Source organism: Podarcis tiliguerta (genome assembly GCF_965153285.1).
Source record: "Podarcis tiliguerta genome assembly, chromosome: 4".
NCBI classification, from domain to species: Eukaryota; Metazoa; Chordata; class Lepidosauria; order Squamata; family Lacertidae; genus Podarcis; species Podarcis tiliguerta.
In genome coordinates this window covers 71962856-71980850 of record NC_139537.1, presented here as the reverse complement: position 1 = coordinate 71980850, position 17995 = coordinate 71962856, and the positions used below count along the sequence as shown (strand labels likewise).

At 41.8% G+C, this 17995-nt stretch overlaps 1 protein-coding gene and 1 long non-coding RNA gene across 9 annotated transcripts in view; one reads left to right on the top strand and one right to left on the bottom strand.

Annotated features, from left to right (window-relative positions):
• LOC310676390 overlaps positions 1-1429 on the bottom strand; it is a 101158-nt gene extending 99729 nt beyond the window's left edge. Inside the window, exon 1 of the long non-coding RNA XR_014510527.1 lies at positions 1344-1429. This is a non-coding gene — a long non-coding RNA (uncharacterized lncRNA). The remainder of the gene's footprint in view (positions 1-1343) is intronic.
• AFF3 (ALF transcription elongation factor 3) overlaps positions 1-17995 on the top strand; it is a 228518-nt gene that overhangs the window by 153383 nt on the left and 57140 nt on the right. For all 8 annotated transcript variants that reach the window (XM_083437609.1, XM_083437607.1, XM_083437608.1 and 5 more), the window contains one exon: positions 12778-12829. In XM_083437609.1, the coding sequence (XP_083293735.1) occupies positions 12778-12829 (52 nt within the window). The remainder of the gene's footprint in view (positions 1-12777; positions 12830-17995) is intronic.

The following is a 17995-nucleotide window of genomic DNA, read 5'->3' as shown; positions in this document are numbered from 1 at the left end:
GCTAGACGAAAGGGTTTTCCGTTTTCAGAGGTGCTTCGCAGGACAAATTTCTCTATGGGCTTGCTTTGCAAGACGAAAATGTCTTGCGATTCTTGAGGGTTTTTTTCGCTCCCCACCCCCTTTTTCTAAGGCGCTAAGCTGCTAATAGCCTTTTAGCAGCTAATCCGCTAATCCCTTAAGCCTTTAATAGCCGCTAAACCGCTAATAGCGCTAATCCGCTAATAGGGTTGCTTCGCAAGACGAAAAAACCGCTAGACGAAGAGACTCGCAGAACGGATTAATTTCGTCTTGCGAGGCACCACTGTATTCTTATTCTTATTCTTATTATTACTACTATTATTTTATTTATTTGCTGTCCATCTGTCTGGATTGCACCAGCCACTCTGTGCGACTCTCAATAAAATATTAAAAACACAATAAAACATCTACCATTAAAAACTTCCCTGTACAGGGCTGCCTTCAGATGTCTTCTAAAAGTCAGATCGTTGTTTATTTCCTTGACATCTGATGGAAGGGTGTTCCACTACCAAGAAGGCCCTCTGCCTGGTTCCCTGTAACTTCACATCTTGCAGTGAAGGAACCGCTAGAAGGCCCTTGGACCTGGACCTCAGTGCCCAGTCTGGACAATGGAGGTGGAGATGCTCCTTCAGGTATACAGGGCCGAGGCCGTTCAGGGCTTTAAAAAGTTAGCACCAACACGTTAAACTGTGTTCATAATTGTACTGGGAGCCAATGCAGATCCTTTAGGACCGGTGTTATATGGTCCTGGCTGCTGCTCACAGTCACCAGTCTAGCATTCTGGATTAGTTGTAGTTTCCAAGTCACCTTCAAAGGTAGCTTCACATAGAGTGCATTGCAATAGTTCAAGCAGGAGATAACCAGAGCATGTACCACTCTGGTGAAACAGAGCCATACACTCTACTCCCATGCAGAATGGAGCTTTCAGCTATGCATTACCCACATATATTAAACCTAGAAGTGATACTTGAGGAAATATACAGTTAAAAATCTTTGCATATGCTCTAACTAGAGGAAGAGATGTTCATTCTTTCCCTCATTCTTCCAGCACATGCTGAATACCAGAATACCAAGGAGTTTACCCCATTCACAGAAACGGCAGAGATACTTTCTCAAGCACATTGAATATTGCATATCCAATTGCAAAGCAAAGTACCACATTTATCTCTGCTATAAAGTAGCTGGAGAAATGGTTGCTGTGGGAAAATATAACAATGATAATCCACCTGGAGTCACTTCAGGCCAGGGCTAAGCCATATGTTTTCACAGTACAATTAAAAGCAGAGGTTTTAGGATGCTGATTCCATCCAGTCTTTTAATCTTACCTGTTCTGGAGCTGTTTGCCAGTCTTTTACAGTCACTGCTTCCTTCCTTATCCATTTACTTCCCCTTCCTTCCTCACAGATCTCAGCCTATCAGGGACCATATATAGGATGCTCTAATGTTATGAAACTGGTCAGCTTTTGTGATGTCAGTAAAGGCAGGGAAACCCATTTTGAGTGAAGGACGTGCTTCCTATTTAGTCACGTGGACAATTCTAGCCAATCAGGAATTGTTATACAAGCCTAAGTCTTTTGCAACAAACCCATAAAATGCCCCAAAGGGGTTTCTGATGATGATGTTGATGGCTTTAACAAATCAGGGGCTCTCTTTCTAGTTCAGACATTACATTTTCCAATTTGGATGCCAGTCAGGTATACCTTATATTTCATAAAGTGAGAACTGAGTAGTATAGTAATTAGAAGTATGAGTACCAATGGACCCAATGCAATTTGTTTGCATGAAAACATGCATAGGATTTGTGCAATTAAATTCCTCTAGGGATAATTTTAAAAACTTAAGTTATTGATTCAAGTTGTGGGAAAACCTATTTCTGGTCAAGACATTGCTTTTAGTTTCAGAAATAGTGTTTGCAGGATATGTTACTACATGTGAAGTCTGTTGTATAGGACATGATGTTTGGTAAATTGTTTTTTCAGCTATTCCAAGCTATTGGTGCATAACGCCAAGGTTGCAGGTTCTGTCCCCATATGGGACAGGGTTCCTTTCAACTCTACATTTCTATGATGAAATTGTGGAATTGCCTTCTTTTTAAAAAGGTGCTCCAGTGAATAATAAGCTATGAGTCTAGTAGTATTTGATTTCCAACGTTTTGCTATTGCTCTGTATGGCATGTCAACTGCTAATTGTTTAAAGCTTTGCCTTCTATTCCATGTTTTATTATGACATTCCCTTTTAAACCATATTTTTTATTATATGCTGCTTCTACATGGAATGCCCAGTGGGCTTTCACCCAAGTTTTTCTATTTTTCTATTTCATTTAAACAATGTATTTTATTTAAACACTTTACACCGTGGTTTGTAAGTGGTGTACAATGAGGTTGCAAAAGAGATGTGAAATCAGATAAAGTGCTGGAACTTTAACAGGGAGTGGCCTTGTCTACTCTCAGCCAGGAGAATTGGGTCCTCAATACTGAACACATGGCTCCTGCTGGCTATGAGCTGAGCCATGAGGGACTGCCGACAGTGACGCTCAGAAAGACCTTAGTGATCAGGCAGGGATATAAGGAATCAGGAAGTCCTTGAGGTTTCCTGGACCAGATTTTGGACCGGGTCCAAGGATAGCACCACATAGAACACAATGCAATAATAAGTCTTGAGATTAGCAGTGCATGAATCACTGTGGTTAGGTTAGCCCTTTCCAAGAATGGCCATAGTTGATGATATACCAGCCAAAAGACACTCCAGCCACTAAGTCTACCTGAGCCTCCAGCGATAAAGATGAGTACAGGAGCACCCCTGAGCTATGAACCTGCTCTTTCAGAGAGAGTTCAGTGCCATCCAGAACAGGCAGCTTGGCCAGTCTTCCAGACACAGGAACTTCCAGCTTCCTCCGCCTTCCCATTGTTCAAACTCCACCTATTCATCCTCATTTGACACACAGCTTTACATATTTTATTTTTGTAAGGGTGAGTTGCCTTCCAACCATCATTCAGTGTGTTGAACATGTGCTCACATTATTCTAGAAAAAAAGGGAAGAAAAAGAATGAGTCAATTATTCAATTGCCCTAATCTAGAAAATGAGCTTCCTGTGGATGCGTTGAGGGATAAGAGCTTACATTTGAACACATATCCACATTCTGATTTTGTTCTGTGAACTGCCTTGAGACTTCCAGGTGGTATATAAATTCAATCAATCAATCAATCAATCAATCAATCAATTAATTCAGGGCTGACAGACTGTGTGTAAATACTGCTGGGTCAAGATGTAAATAGAAGAAGTGAACTGCTTACATAAATATCATTTCAAAAGAAGGGGGTGACAGACACTCAGAAGGCAAAGGTTTGACCAACAGACCACATACTCAATTCTCTGAAGTGCAAAGATACACATACAAGTTTTATTTTACAGTACTGTGGCCAAGTAGAGCTATAGAAAAGTGACCTGGTAGGTGATCAGAACACATGACATCACTCAAAACTGTGTCCCACATGAATGCAATGGAAACATTACAAGCAAGGAGAAAGAATTAATGTGCCAAATTGGAGCAGAATTCCAAGGAGGTGGATTCCTGAGGTAGACAGCAGGATATCCATAATGCACATGGTAGGCATTACAAACATGTGGTATTTTTAACATCTAAGGTCAATACATTTTCACTGGAAAACTTTTAAGTTTGTGTGAGCTACTTAATTGTTTTGCTGTGTGTTGGGTGATGAAGTCTATAGGCTTCTTTCTTCGCACTTACCTGAATTTTGTGGTGCAGTTTTCCAACAATACGTTCACAAAAACGTATGTACTGTATTAGGGGAAAGTGTGCATAAAAATAACAACAAAACAAGATAGAAAAATTCATTGCATTAGGGGAAATTGCTTGCAAAAAAAAAATGTGTAGACAAGTCAGTTGCATATAAATGTATATAGTTAGGAGAAAATCACACCAAAATGCTGAAGGATTTTCATAAGGATTATAAATAAGACACAAAAGATTGCTGCAGAAATGTGGAAAACTGGCTTTAAGACTGGAAGCTGAGAGAACCAAAATTGGCAGATTCTTCCACCCTTGTGGGTGACCAAGCCCAAAACACTTTCTCTGCTTCTTGAGTTTGTAGCCAAGTCCAGAGGCATGAGTAAAGACTCAGGTATGTGCTTGTGCAAACAGGTGGTCAGTTTCCAAAAGGTGGCAGTCCAGGACAGGCGAGGCAAAGCACAAGAGTCCCTTCACTTTAGTGATGAGTTGCTCAGGGGAAAGAACCAAGAGTTTCAGAGGGCAAGGCAAGCCTCTGTTGGCTCCCCTAAACAGCAGGTTTCTCTGATCTGAAGTTAAAGATCCTGACATCATTACATGTGATGTTAACTATAAATCAGGTTCAAGACCATGGCACATAGGGAGGTAAGATGACCTTTTACTATGAACCTCAGTTCCAGGGAAAATCTCACTGAAAGGCTGCTATTTCTTGTATGAAATCACATAGTAGGAAATTGGTTTTCTTGTAACAAAGTTTTCTCTGTTTCGTCAACTAATAATGTAGAATAAATGCATCATATGGATATTTTTCAGCTGTTAACTTTTACTGATTGCATAATGTATAATCACTCATGTTTTTCAAAGAACCACTTATTTACAGCAGAAAAAATAGCACATATAAAACTCAAAACTAGTGATTTTTTTTTACTTTCTTTTATAACTAATTAGGCTGAAGTACAGCAGACAACCAATTAAACATAAGAATTTCACAGAATCAATATCTTGTTTTAAATGTCAGCTAATTAGCTTGTTTATTGCAGTCTCTTGATGCAGCAACTATAACATTACCTCTGAAATGTATCATACAGAATTAATTGGTTGTTTAGAAAACTCTCTAAATGAATTTGCTTGAATCAAGAATCTTTAACAGGATGTTCACAATGACCTCAGTGCTTAAACCCTTTCGTAGGGGAGGGGTTCAATTAAGATCTGATTAAAGAGCCACAGTTTTAAATCTGACGAATTAATGAATTGATCCTTCAAATTAATCAGTCTTTTTGGCCCTAACACAAACTGAATAAAACTTGAGGTCTTAATCTGAAATACTATTTTTAATGTATATAATATCCCTGGTGTTTTCCAGAGAAAAAGCAAATCCCTTTCTTAAAGGTACCACAGAACCTGCTCTTTTTCATCATTCCAACAGCAAAGCCCTTGATTTATGCTCAGATCATCTCCTGCCCAGACTTCTACATCTCTCTCTCTCATCCCCCATCCTCTTTTGTCTGATCTCTCTTCAAACACAGCTGCTAAAACCATTATATTTTGATTGCATCATGCTTCTTTTAAGATTATTCCACAGACTCTCCTCATCCCTTTCATTCAGCACAAACACCTTGTTCCTGGTCTCAAGAATCTCAACAGATATGCCTCACACTATTTTTCGGCTGTTATCTTTTTCAATTCATCTTTGCCTGGGACCTTTGTTCTTCTGATTCGTTTGACAAGATTTATATACCTCTTAATTGACAAAAAGCCTCTGAGCAGTTTTCCTACGTTATAATCTCTGAGGATGTCCCACATTATCCAGCCAGCCACATCTAATATCAAAAGCTGTCCCCCTAAGCTGTGCCAAATTTCTCAAAGGCCTACAAAATTTCTCTTGACTTCTCTTTTGCCCTGTTCATAAACTCAACAACTTATTCCAGCAAACATATTGTGCCTTTCCCCTCTCATTTCCTGTTTTAACTCCCTCCCCCAATAATTCTACACCAGCGTTCTCCAACCTGATGCCCTCCGGATGCTTTCTATTACAGCTACCAGCATCCACAACCATTTGCCATGGTGGCAGGGGCTAATGGGAGCTGCAATGAAATAAAATATGAGCCTCAAGTTGGGAAATGTTGCCCTATGCTATAGACTTTTTGGAATAGGAATGGTTCTGTCTCTTATTTTGCTATGAGACGCACTATGGGGTTGGATCCAGACTAACTAATTTGTGTTCAGTTCCCATTGAAATAAATCAGGTGTATATCACCATGCTGACCTAACCTGTTGAATTCAGCGGGACCCAAGTTCAACAGGAGCTTAGTATGGATACAGCCCCATGGATATTCTACAAATGATACGTAGTACTCTATATAACTGTTCAGATCTCTTAATTTTGCTTTGCCATATCCAAGGTAAAAGTGTAAACCCGTGAAAATAGCTGAGGAAGCAAATTATTTTGAGGAAAGAAAGAGAAAGGCTTTGCAATTAACTTGACAGGAAGGGAGATACTGCACTTTCAGCAAGCTGGTAGGCAATTTGTAGAGTGTTAACACCACGGAAATAATATAATGTATCACCACATATTACGCCCTTCATGTTTAAAAATTAAGTAATATTTTCAAAAGGCAGCAGCAGGCTGTTACCAGAAATTGAAGGAGTATAAACTTACCAAAATAGCTGTTAATCACTAGCAACCAGAATGGACTCAGTGGAATCGTAGGAAGCAAGATGTGACTAGGTAAACTGAGTAGCTCCCTTGGACACTTTATTGCTTAAACCTGTTTCTTCCTGCTGTGGTAAGTGATTAGTCCTGAAACTTTGGCAGGCTCCTTGACTGATGGGAATGTTTAGGCCAGTGCAGAGAAATAATCTTCTGGTAAGTGACCATCGTTCTTTCCTTTCATACATGCTCTCATTTTTATGTGGCCTCTTTGATCCTAAAGTGGGATTATGTTGTAGATCTCTTTCAAGCTTTGGACAGTAAACCTGTCATATTTAAGAAATTATTTTGCACTATCTACCGCCAAGGATGTAGACAAGTGTTGTGGAACTGTATTATAATTATTTTGTCCTTTTTAGCAACGTTTTGAGAAAGGTTGGGTTCTATTTTGTTTCTTTTTAGAAAGTTTCTGCACTGAGGCCTGACTTGGTTTTGGTTGAGAGCCAGTGTGATGTAGTGGTTAAGAGCGGTAGACTCGTAATCTGGTGAACCGGGTTCGCAACTCTGCTCCTCCACATGCAGCTGCTGGGTGACCTTGGGCTAGTCACACTTCTTTGAAGTCTCTCAGCCTCACTCACCTCATAGAGTGCTTGTTGTGGGGGAGGAAGGAAAAGAAGATTGTTAGCCGCTTTGAGACTCCTTCGGGTAGTGATAAAGTGGGATAGATTGAGGGCACAAGGAGAAGGGGACGACAGAGGATGAGATGGTTGGACAGTGTTCTCGAAGCTACCAGCATGAGTTTGACCAAACTGCGGGAGGCAGTGGAAGACAGGGGTGCCTGGCGTGCTCTGGTCCATGGGGTCACAAAGAGTCAGACATGACTAAACAACAACAACATCAAATCCAAACTCTTCTTCTTTAAGATGACATGCTGGGTGATAGCGGTACACAATGAAAACTATTCCGTGGAGATGCAAATTTTGTTGAAAGTTGTTGTTGTTTAATCATTCTCCTCCCACTCCAAACCCCAGCACAGAAATGGGAGTGTTAAATTGCCAGGACTTCTGAACCCTTAGTAAAGATCCAGAGTCCCTGGCAAGCTACTATTTCAAGGAATCTTTATGCTGGGAATTTCCTGGTGGTAAGGCTTTGGGGCCTAAGGAGAACCCTGGACAACTGACCATCCTGTTGTTAATGCGACAAAAAGTGGTTGCAGAGCAAACCACAGGCTCCCTCTATATGCTGGGCAAGCGGGTGGGATCCATTTCCCAGGCAGAAAGCCTAGGAAACTATCCCCCGGGCTTCCCCATCAGATCTTGGCAGGCAAGGTGAACACAGTCCCACAATAAGGCCCACCAGAGAAGGTGAACAGATTTTTGGAGCAGCTCAGAATGCAAGGGTTTCCCCTTCAAAACAACAACAACAAAATTGGCAATGCCCAGAAAGCCAGCCCTTTCACCAGCCATTTATCCTTCCCCTTCTCCCACCTCTTTACCTAAATTTACCAAGTTGTGAGGACAGAAGAAAACAAAGACAGAGGAAAGGGCTGGTGAAAACCAAGTGCTGTTTCTAAGCTGCTCCTCATTTTTCAGTGAAGATCTCAGAATCAACTTAGAGCCTGTGTTATTACGGCCGAGAAGTCTGGGAAGTGTAGCTGGTAGGTGAGTTGGGATAAATTAAAAACTACACTTCCTAGAATCAGGAATGGGATCCTAAAAGTTGAAGTGGAGAAATCCCTCCCCCCAGTTTTGAAAACCCTGAGGCATTTCGAGACAAGTCAATATTCAGAGGGGAGGAAGTCTAGCTCAACCCATTTCTGAAATCCTAGCTCCATCGCTAATTTCGTATTCTGATAATGTGTCTACTCGGTCAGAGCTTGACTACACAGTCTACTCACCACATGAAAAGCAGCTCTGTGCAGCCAACCTCTGCCTGTAGAAAATTCTGAAGGCTCCTGGGGTTGGGGAGGGATAGGTAAATGCACATTAAGTGGAAACCACTGTTGACCTCTTTTCCTGCTCCCCCCCACCCACCTCTGCTTCCGCGTAATGGTGGGTCATATTCCCAGTTTCTTTCCAACTCCCAGGGGACAATTAGTTCCAACAGCTTCTTCCTGTGTGCTTGAGTGTGTGTGATTTCTGTCACCTCCAGCTTTCTCTGCCTGTTAGTGGAGTAGTTTCAGAATTCCCAACATGCACAACCTCTCACAAAGTAGGACTTTTCTGACATAGAGAGTGTAACATGTAGGCAAGCTCTTATTCAGCGTTGCATTTCAAAACGCAGTCAATACATTGGATATAATCAACATGACAGGAATGTAACAGTTCATTTACCAACCCTTAATGGCTTGGAAAGGAAAAGCAGAACTGTGAAGATGGATTCTACCCAGGTGGAAAATTGCAGCTATTTATTTCTCTTTACTGAGATTGCTAATTTTGTTACAGTGGATTGCAGCTTAGTTTTTCAACACTTTTGCTTTTATGTTTGGTAATTAAATCTTGCATTGCTATATTTACTTTACAGCAATGTCAATGTGGTGGGCTATACCATGTTTGTACTATTTTAATTAGCATTTGCAGTATTCATTTGTGGTTTTTAGTATTGGAATTTAGGAATACAAATATGTGCTTTAACTTACTATTCTGTACTATTTTATGTGCCATCATTTTATGTACTAATAAGAAACTCAGTTCTCCAGTCCTTGCATAACCAAAGTAGAACCATCCAGAAACTCAAGTTGAGAGGTATAAATAAGGGAGCAATCCTGAGCACAACAAGCTGTTGTAAAGCTAGCCAGGGTAAATTAAACCATCATAAAGTTACACCAGATTCACATTCCATTCAGCAGCAGGGCTACTGCTGCTTCTCAGCAGAGGGAAAACAAGCCTTTAAAATATTGTTCTATGCCAGGTAACACAATCCAGTTAAACTGGTTTAGGATCCATTCCAGCCTAAATCCCACTGCATCCTAAGATGCTCATCTCACTGGATCTTGCCATAGAATTGCCCCCTAAGGCTTCCAGGGGCAAACAAACAAACTGGAGGTGTGGAATGGAGCCACTAACTGGATTCCTGAACATACGCTCCACTGAAATATTTGCAAATTGCGTTTTGGTTTTTTTAATCGTTCACCTTCCTATGCAGGGGCAGAAGAACGGGGTGGGTGGGTGCAGTCCACCCTGGGTGTCACCGCTGAGGGGAGTGACATTTGGTGCACCACCCGCCCATGACTCCCAAGCCTACCCCAAGCCGTCAGGGGAAAGGGCGGAGCTGCGCCAACTTGACGGCAGCCTTCCCCCTTCATTTTGACAGCTCAGGGGAGGCTTGGGAGTTGCGGGTGGGCGGTGTGCCATTGCCCCCGCTCCTGGGCTGCTTCCTGGGGTGGGGGAGCCTCCTCCAAGCTGTCAAAAGGAAGAGGGAAGGGAGGAAGGCATGCTGGCAAAGCAGCACAGCTCTCTCCGCTCCCCCCCCCCCGCCCGCCCAGGAAACAGCCTGCCATGGGCGTCTCGTTCCACCTCCCATGGGCCGCTTGCTCCGCCCCCTGGAATGCTCACTGCTGGTGGCGCCCCACCAGGACACTCATCCCGCCCCCTGGAATGCTCCCCCCAACCCAGGTGCACAGCATGGGTTCCAGAGCAGCTAGCTCCGCCTCTGTTCCTATGTTAGCAACAATCTTCTGGCTTTTTTTCTGTTTCCTTCTAAACAAATAAGTGTTGTGGTTTTCAAAAACACAGCAGCAAAATTGTACATTAGATTTTTAGCATGTGGAACTGTTTCAGTGATAGAGTTGCCACAACAGCTTGTTTAAAATGGCAGCTTCGTTGATACTGTGTTAGCAGATTGTCCTAAATGAAATTCATGCTTTGGATGTAGATATGCATTAGGCAAGGTTAACCATCTGTTATGTGATGGGAAGAGGATAAGAGCAGTAAATTTCACTTCATTAACACTGATTGAAACATGTGTCCACCCATTATTCATGAAGTATTTATGTTTTGATAGTTAGATATCTTTTATCTGTGTGTTTCAATAGATTAATCTTAGCACATATTTTTCAGAGGTATGCCTTTTCTTGGAGTCTGCAGTAGATGGTTCATTTTGCACAAATAAAAAAACCAGACTCTGCATGTTTTCCAGTCAATATTTATTGATGTTAGCTGATTTGACTGACAGTCAGAATGCATGCAAATTCTCTCAAAGAATAATGGGATCCCAACTAATGGGATATTCCTTTGAACTGATTTATTATTATTATTAAAGAAACACATGACCCAGTTTGCCACCTGTTTGTGATTCTAGGAGAATTACAAATATTATCACTTACCCTCTGTTTTCTATTTTCAATTCATGCCAAGCAGCTTCATAGGAATTCTGGTACTTGTCTGCTGCTTCAAGTTTAATAGATTTTATTTCACCTTTCAAATAAAAATATACCAGATCAGGGTCAAGCATTCTTAAGAAGCCTGGGATAACAAAAAGGTCTTTGTCTGGCACTGAGAATATGACAGTGCAGATGCCAGGTACGCTTTCCTGAGGAGAACATTCCAGAAACATGATTCTGTCACTCAGAAGGCTCTCTACCTAGTCATCAAGCCAATACCTCAAGCAGTTAACTTTGGTTAAGCACCAATAGGAGATACACTTCAAAATACTTGGGAGCACAGGAAGCACATGACTACTGTGTAGTTGGACACTTTGAGGACCCCTGATGCTGTGTGAAGTGCTAATTGCCTCCAAGTTGGATTGTGACAGAGTCACACTTCTGGACTTAAGAGATAAATGATAGCAGTGACCAAAAAAATTGACTTCATGCAGAGTTGTCAAGCATTGTACTTTTTTCTTGTCTGTTATGTGAATTTCTACTAAGTGGAAATTATATTTCCTAGCCACTACTTTGCATACCATTTGGGGTAAATTTGCAGTGCTGAGGTCTGATTGCTATTCAAGTGTAACAGCATTTCCCCTCTCCTCAGTGGAAGCAAGTCTCATTGATGAATCTTTAGCACGCACCGAACTTTTTCTGGTTGCTTCTGGTGTCCACAGGATGGCACTCTGTCGTGATCCTAGTGGGGATAGGGCCTGTGTAGAAAGCAGAGTGACACAGGCCTGGAAAGAAGGGAAGAATATGTCCAGCACAGTGTTAGAAACTGAGATATGAAAATTTAGGTGCTAAATGGCACCTTAAACCTAAGTTATGGGCGCCACAACGGAATGTCCAGGCGCGCTTTTTTATAACAAGAATACAAAGCTGGAAATGAATGAACTGCAGCTAAAATCTTACGCTTGTTTTAATCTGAAATCTTAAATGCAGTACTGCTCCCAGAGCTCCAAAAAATTCTCATATTAATGAAATTACCTGTCGCAAAATGCGCCTAGAACAATGGGACTTTCAAATGCTGGTCCAGCAGCCTCAGAAGTAGGATCGCAGCTCTCCCAAATGACAACATAGTCATTGCCTTTCAATGATGCTCTGGGGGAAAAGTTTCACTTTTCATCCAGACAGTACAGCTGCAGAAATGGGAATGGGAGGAACTTCACACACAACCCTTTACACACCTGTCTCCAGTCTCAAAACAGGGGTTGCAGGAGGAGCCACTAGAGCAGCTTGTGTGTGTTGAGTGGGATCTCTGCATATTGTGGATGAGCGCTTCAGGTTTCTGCTTTGTTCTTGTTTCTATACTGGCTTTTGATGATGTTTCTGTAAGTCGCTTTGAGTCACTTTTGTGGGGGGAAAGAGAGACCTATAAGCATGACTATGGATGATGATTTATACCTTAGAAAAGGTGAAAAACCCTTCCCTCACAGATTCCTGAGCCAGTCAGGAGAAGCACTGTATGAACCGATAGCCTGGCTCCTGCGTGAGACAACCAGCTGTTTCCTTGGGCAACTCATGCGATCAGTTCCCCCACACCCCATGCTATTTTGCCTGATATGCTAGCCCTGCCAGGTAGCATCCTCGCAGGCCTCATACTCCCGCCTCTTCCTCTGCTTCCCTCCAATATTGATCCTTCCCTCTAATATACTTGGCGGTGGCACCCATCGCGTTTCTGTTCCTGGAAAGACCTGCCTCCCTTTGTACAGGAAAGCTTAGTGAACAGATGGTTGGTTGGTTGGTTGGTTGGTTGGTTGGTTGTTGTTGTTATTGACCAGGCCTTGGCCTGGTGAAACCAGGATCAGGGTGCCCTCCACCACCCACGCGGTGTCATCCTTGAAGCCAGATCCATGTGTGCATTTGGTCCGATTCACCAACGTTCTTCTTACATTATAGTGCCACATAATTAAGAGGCTTTTATTATCTAAACTATATCTGAATTTTTTATTGGACTTAAATGTAGGTCATTTGTTGTTTTCTCTTTCCAGGATGTTAGAAGATGACCTCAAGTTGAGCAGTGATGAAGAGGAGAACGACCAGGTAACAAAACTAAAGGTTTTTATTAATATAAAAATTGCATGATCTAATGATAGAGGTATGCTGACAATGTCATAACTCATTTAAATATTTCATAAGAAGCATTTCATACAAAGCTGAGGATCAAGTTAATAATGTGTATAGAGTTATAGCTCTTGGATGGTATCCAATGGTGGCGCAACTAGAAGGCAGCTGACCTTTCCCTTCTCCCCGCTCATAAGACTTTCTCCTGGGAGTCAGGGCAGTCCTCTGAGCAGTGATGGCTGTGTCATATAGGGCTGAAGTAAAATGGGGGAATTGTCCTAAATCTAGTGAAGAGGTTTTGCTCCAGCCATGGCTGTACTGGCTGCAGTGGATGGGAGTTGTCATCCAAAACAAGTGGAGGGCAACCAGTTGTTAAAGTGTTAAAGTGCTAAAGAGGAAATGATATTTCCTCATAGCCTCTGCCTCTCTTTCTTCCTAGAAATAAAAGCACTGTAGGATGTCCCATGGGAACAAGCCCAGACAATAACATGGGATTTTCCAATGAAAGTGTATGGCTACAAGAGCAGAGATTGTGTGGTAGCATGAAAATGCTCTCAATGTGTTACGTTAAATAAATAAGCTTAAGAGTTAGAGAAGAAGCTATGAAGGAGGAGGAGGAGGAGAACAAAGTTGAGCTGATCATGTGTCAAGAAGCTTGCTGTAATTAATTAGCCACACACATTAGATAGATCCTTAATTTTAATTACCTAAATGTATTTTCCTCCTTTGCTCCTCATCATTTATCCAGTTAAAATCATAGTTAAAATTTTATAGGCAGTGATCAGAATAGCTAATGTGGGGATAGAAATTTTTCCTGCTTGCCTATTTAATTCCACCGACTTTGGAGAAGAACTTACCTTTTTGATCCCCAATCAATATCTGAAGAGCTCACAATTAGCAGACCGCTTGGTAGTTAACATAAATCTGCAAGTTAAAATGACCCAATTCCCTTTGATTTATAATACATAGAGCAATAATTCTGCCATCATCCTTTCAGAAAATGTCTGAAGCTTTGTGTCATGGAGATGTTAAAATCATACTTAAGATTGTTCAGTTGTCATGATTATTGCCTCTTGGTTCCCCTGAAGTGTGGAATGACACATGAAATATCCATATTTCGATTCTCTGTTCTTCAGTATAGAGGTCACTGGGCCGTTTAAATCAGTCTTGGGTGTATTATATTAAACAGTGATTGCTAACTATTATGCAAATATCCCTCCTTCCTTTCCTTCCTCCTTTCTACTTTGCTTCCTATCATTTTAGGATAGAACATTTTATAGAAGAAAGTAGAACTCTATAGGGAAGAAGTAAGCCACTGAAGCCAGTTGTGGAATTCATGTCAATCAGTGTTAAAAGAATTTGACTGACTAGTTTACATATGTGGAAAAATAATCTAACTTATTTTTACAACCTCAGGCTTGTAGGCAGTTTCCCCACCCTTCTGCAGGATCAGGTTGGTTGCCACTGAGGTTTTGTGGCTGTGAAAATTTATTGCCCACAGAGCCAATCCATCTGCATTCAGCAGCTTAGTCTGAATAAATAGAGCCATTGTGCTTGTCTGGAATATGTAACCAAAGTTCATCCAGTCTGTTTGCCTCTCACATCTCCTGAGGTTCATAAACGGCAACACCCTGGTATGTACTCTTGGCCTCTGCCAAAGAAATTGTGAAATTGTATAAATAGAAGCTAAAGAAGCAACCAAAATCCATCTTTAGAGACATGGCTTCAAAATGGAACTCTGGCTGTGAGTGAAAGAAAAAGAACTTTGTTGTAGTACTTTTCAAGTAGTAGCACTCTCTCTCTCACACACACACACTTAGTAACTATGTGCTAAAATATTATGATGAATTCAGATTACTTGAACAATCATACCAGGTAGGACTATACCTAGCATTTTCTCTCCAAGACTAAATAGCAGCTTCAGTGGGGCAGTGTTTTGTGGGAGCTGGGACTACAGTTAACCACCACTTCCCCATATGTCAGCCCATCTTCCAATCCTGTTCATGCGCACACATGACTGCTACTTAAAAGTTTTAAAACTTGTGTATCATCATCAAATGACATGTTTAACATAAGCAATACCATTAACTTGTTTTAATAAAATATAGTCAAAACCTTTCAGAGGACATGAAAGTTACTCTGCCACCTAAACCTTAGCCTTCCCTAAGGGCACGCTGATATAACTCCCAAGCTAAAATATTTTAAATCTCAGCATTCCAAGCCCAGATTAGCTATGACAGTTTTCATTAATAGTGTCTTAGTAGTAATGCATCTAAAATTGGCTAACAAGATTTTAATAGAAGATGGTTTGATGATTACGTTTAATGATTTCAGCAGCCATTGCCCTTTACAGCAGATGCTCATTATTTTTAAAAAGCCGCCTTCTATGTATTGCTGTATATCTGTGCCTGAAAGAAATGGTGCAGAGACCAGCTCTGTAGTACTGTGTGTACAACACAAAGAGACTTGATTTGAATGTGCTTAATAGAGATAAGGTCAAGTGTATATTCCACAGCGATGCGCTGAGAGTTCTTTGCTTGTCATAAATTATGTAAAGTAAGCACTTGGATGGCGTTAGAAAGGGAAGGGAATGTGGGCAGGAGCAGAGAGGGTTCGCCAGGAAGAGTTGCTGTTGCACAAGCTCGTTCATCTCTGTGAGCTCAGTGAATTTAGCATTGCTTGTGCAATTACATTGTTTGGTAGGTGACACCCGCCAGGCACGCAAGGCTTGGGGCGGCAGCCTGCAGCCCGAAACAGGGGGCGAGCTAAGCAGTGACTAAGCAGTGGCTGTTTCATTCTGCCCTTGCTTTTATAGTATGTCAATTGTTTATATCATAAGCCACTTTGTAAGCCAGATTCTGTAATATGGAACGTACTGGAGAGATGCTCATTGTGTCCATTACCATAGTTGTGGCCAGGTTACAGCAGTAGTGTAGCCTGTTTACTACCCAGCAAGTACAAGAAATAGGTTACATTGATTGTTCTTCCCAACTATGAATTATCCCAGCCTATAATTAGGGTCCAGTCCATTTTCTCCTCTACATCAATAACTGTTGGACACCTCTCCCATCACATAGTTCTTCTTTATTGTTAAAAAGGAGTTAGTAAAGTTGTTAAATTGTAACATAGGTTTAAATGCCTGCAGATTCAAAGCTTAATGCAGCATATAGTATCTGGCCTCAGTATTAGCATTTTTCAAATTTCTCTGACCATTGTAAGGCACAGGTCATCTCTTCCTCAGCTTCCTTTCAGCTTGTTCCATGCATTGTTGTACTCTAATTACATTGAAGTTGCTCACTTTTCACTCCCAATTACAATGGAGGCATTCAGTTTCCCCTTTGATTTCCTTTCACCAACATATTGCAACTCATGGCAGTTTGGGGGTAGTTTGTTTTACCGACACTGAAAGCTAAATATTTGCTGATTATTTCCCCAACCTCTGACTTGTTGCAATAAAAGCTGGAGATAGAAGATGCAATCTCAAGAGAATGAGAACCACAAAATTATTACTGCTGTTAGAATACTTGTGTTGTCTCATGGACTTGAAGTACAGCTGGAACTTTTCCAGAGTGATTAATAGGCTGAGGGGAAATCAATCGACCTAGTGCTGAATGAATCTATATTCACTAATGGAGGGCTGAGGGAAGAGATGGACAAACTCCTGTATCTTACAATTTATGGCAACTGAGGTATCGAAGCTGAGCAATTCACCTGAAATTCTTTGCTCTGTATTCCCGACCATCAATGGTCCCCCCTCCCCCTCTCCTGCTTCTATCACAGCAGTATTGTTAAAATCCACTTGAGCAGAATCTCAACCCTTCTTTGTGTACAGTAGCAAGTTTCCTGAAATAACTGTATTGATTTCAAATAAAGATAAGGAGCTATAAACACAGCTTCAGGGGAACAGTTTTAGGTCAAATACCTGGGCTCAACATTCCTTATTTGCAACACACACACACACACACACACACACACACACACACACAGAGTGTTCCCTGAATTTCTGGTTCTCATCTGTGAGCATTGTTGCTTATGTAGCTAAAAAAGCATCACCTGTCACAACAGGGGAGAGACAGGAGAAGACCCCAAGGTTTGCAAGAGTGCAAAAAGCCCAGGGGTGGGTGGATAGGAACTAAGCCAGAATGATAAACCAATGGGGACTTAATGTGCTTAGTGGCCCTGGAATGCTGTGCTGACTGACTCTGCGGGTGGTGGAAACAGAAAACCAGGTGCAAAGGGAAATGGGATGGAATATAATGAAGGAGCAAATGGCAAATTAAATGAAACAGTCAAACAGGAGTACGCCATGTTGTTGCAGATCCCGTTTGCTAGAATATACAGTGGTACCTCGGGTTAAGTACTTAATTTGTTCTGGAGGTCAGTTCTTAACCTGAAACTGTTCTTAACCTGAAGCCCACTTTAGCTAATGGGGCCTCCTGCTGCTGCCGCACCGCCTGAGCACGATTTCTGTTCTCATCCTGAAGCAAAGCTCTTAACCTGAAGCACTATTCCTGGGTTACCGGAGTCTGTATCCTGAAGCGTATGTAACCCGAGGTACCACTGTAATGTGTGCAAGGGTGCCATTGCTGTCCCGGTTTTTGGACAACCCAGTGTTGCCCTTTGTTTTTAATAGTCACGAAGGAGATATAGATTGTGCTGTGGTAGCTACAGCAGCAACCAATACTTAGCAAATTGGAACTTGGGAAGTGACCTTATACATCCAGCTCAGTAGTGTCTGTATGCTGACTAGCGGCAGCTTTCTGGGGTTCCAGCCCTACCTGGAAATGCTGGGACCTTGTCCATGTAAACCTGGTGCTCTACCACTAAGCTATGGCCCTTCCACAAACCCAGTCTGACTCTGTCTCCAGAGAAACAGGAGAGCATCCCCACCCCCCTGTTTTTTAATAGAAACGCCACCATGGTATTTTGTAGCCTGTAGAAAAAAATATATTTCCCAGCTTGTTTTCACATACTTTTCCTGCAGATATTGCGGAACCTAAAGATTGGGGGTCAAATGCAGCCCACCTGGTACCTCTATCTGTCCCTGCAGAACACTGAGCAGACCATGCTTTCTCTGCAAGCCACACTCCTCATTAACCCTTCTCTGGGGACCCCTCTAGTGGTTTTATCTGTCTGGAGTCTATC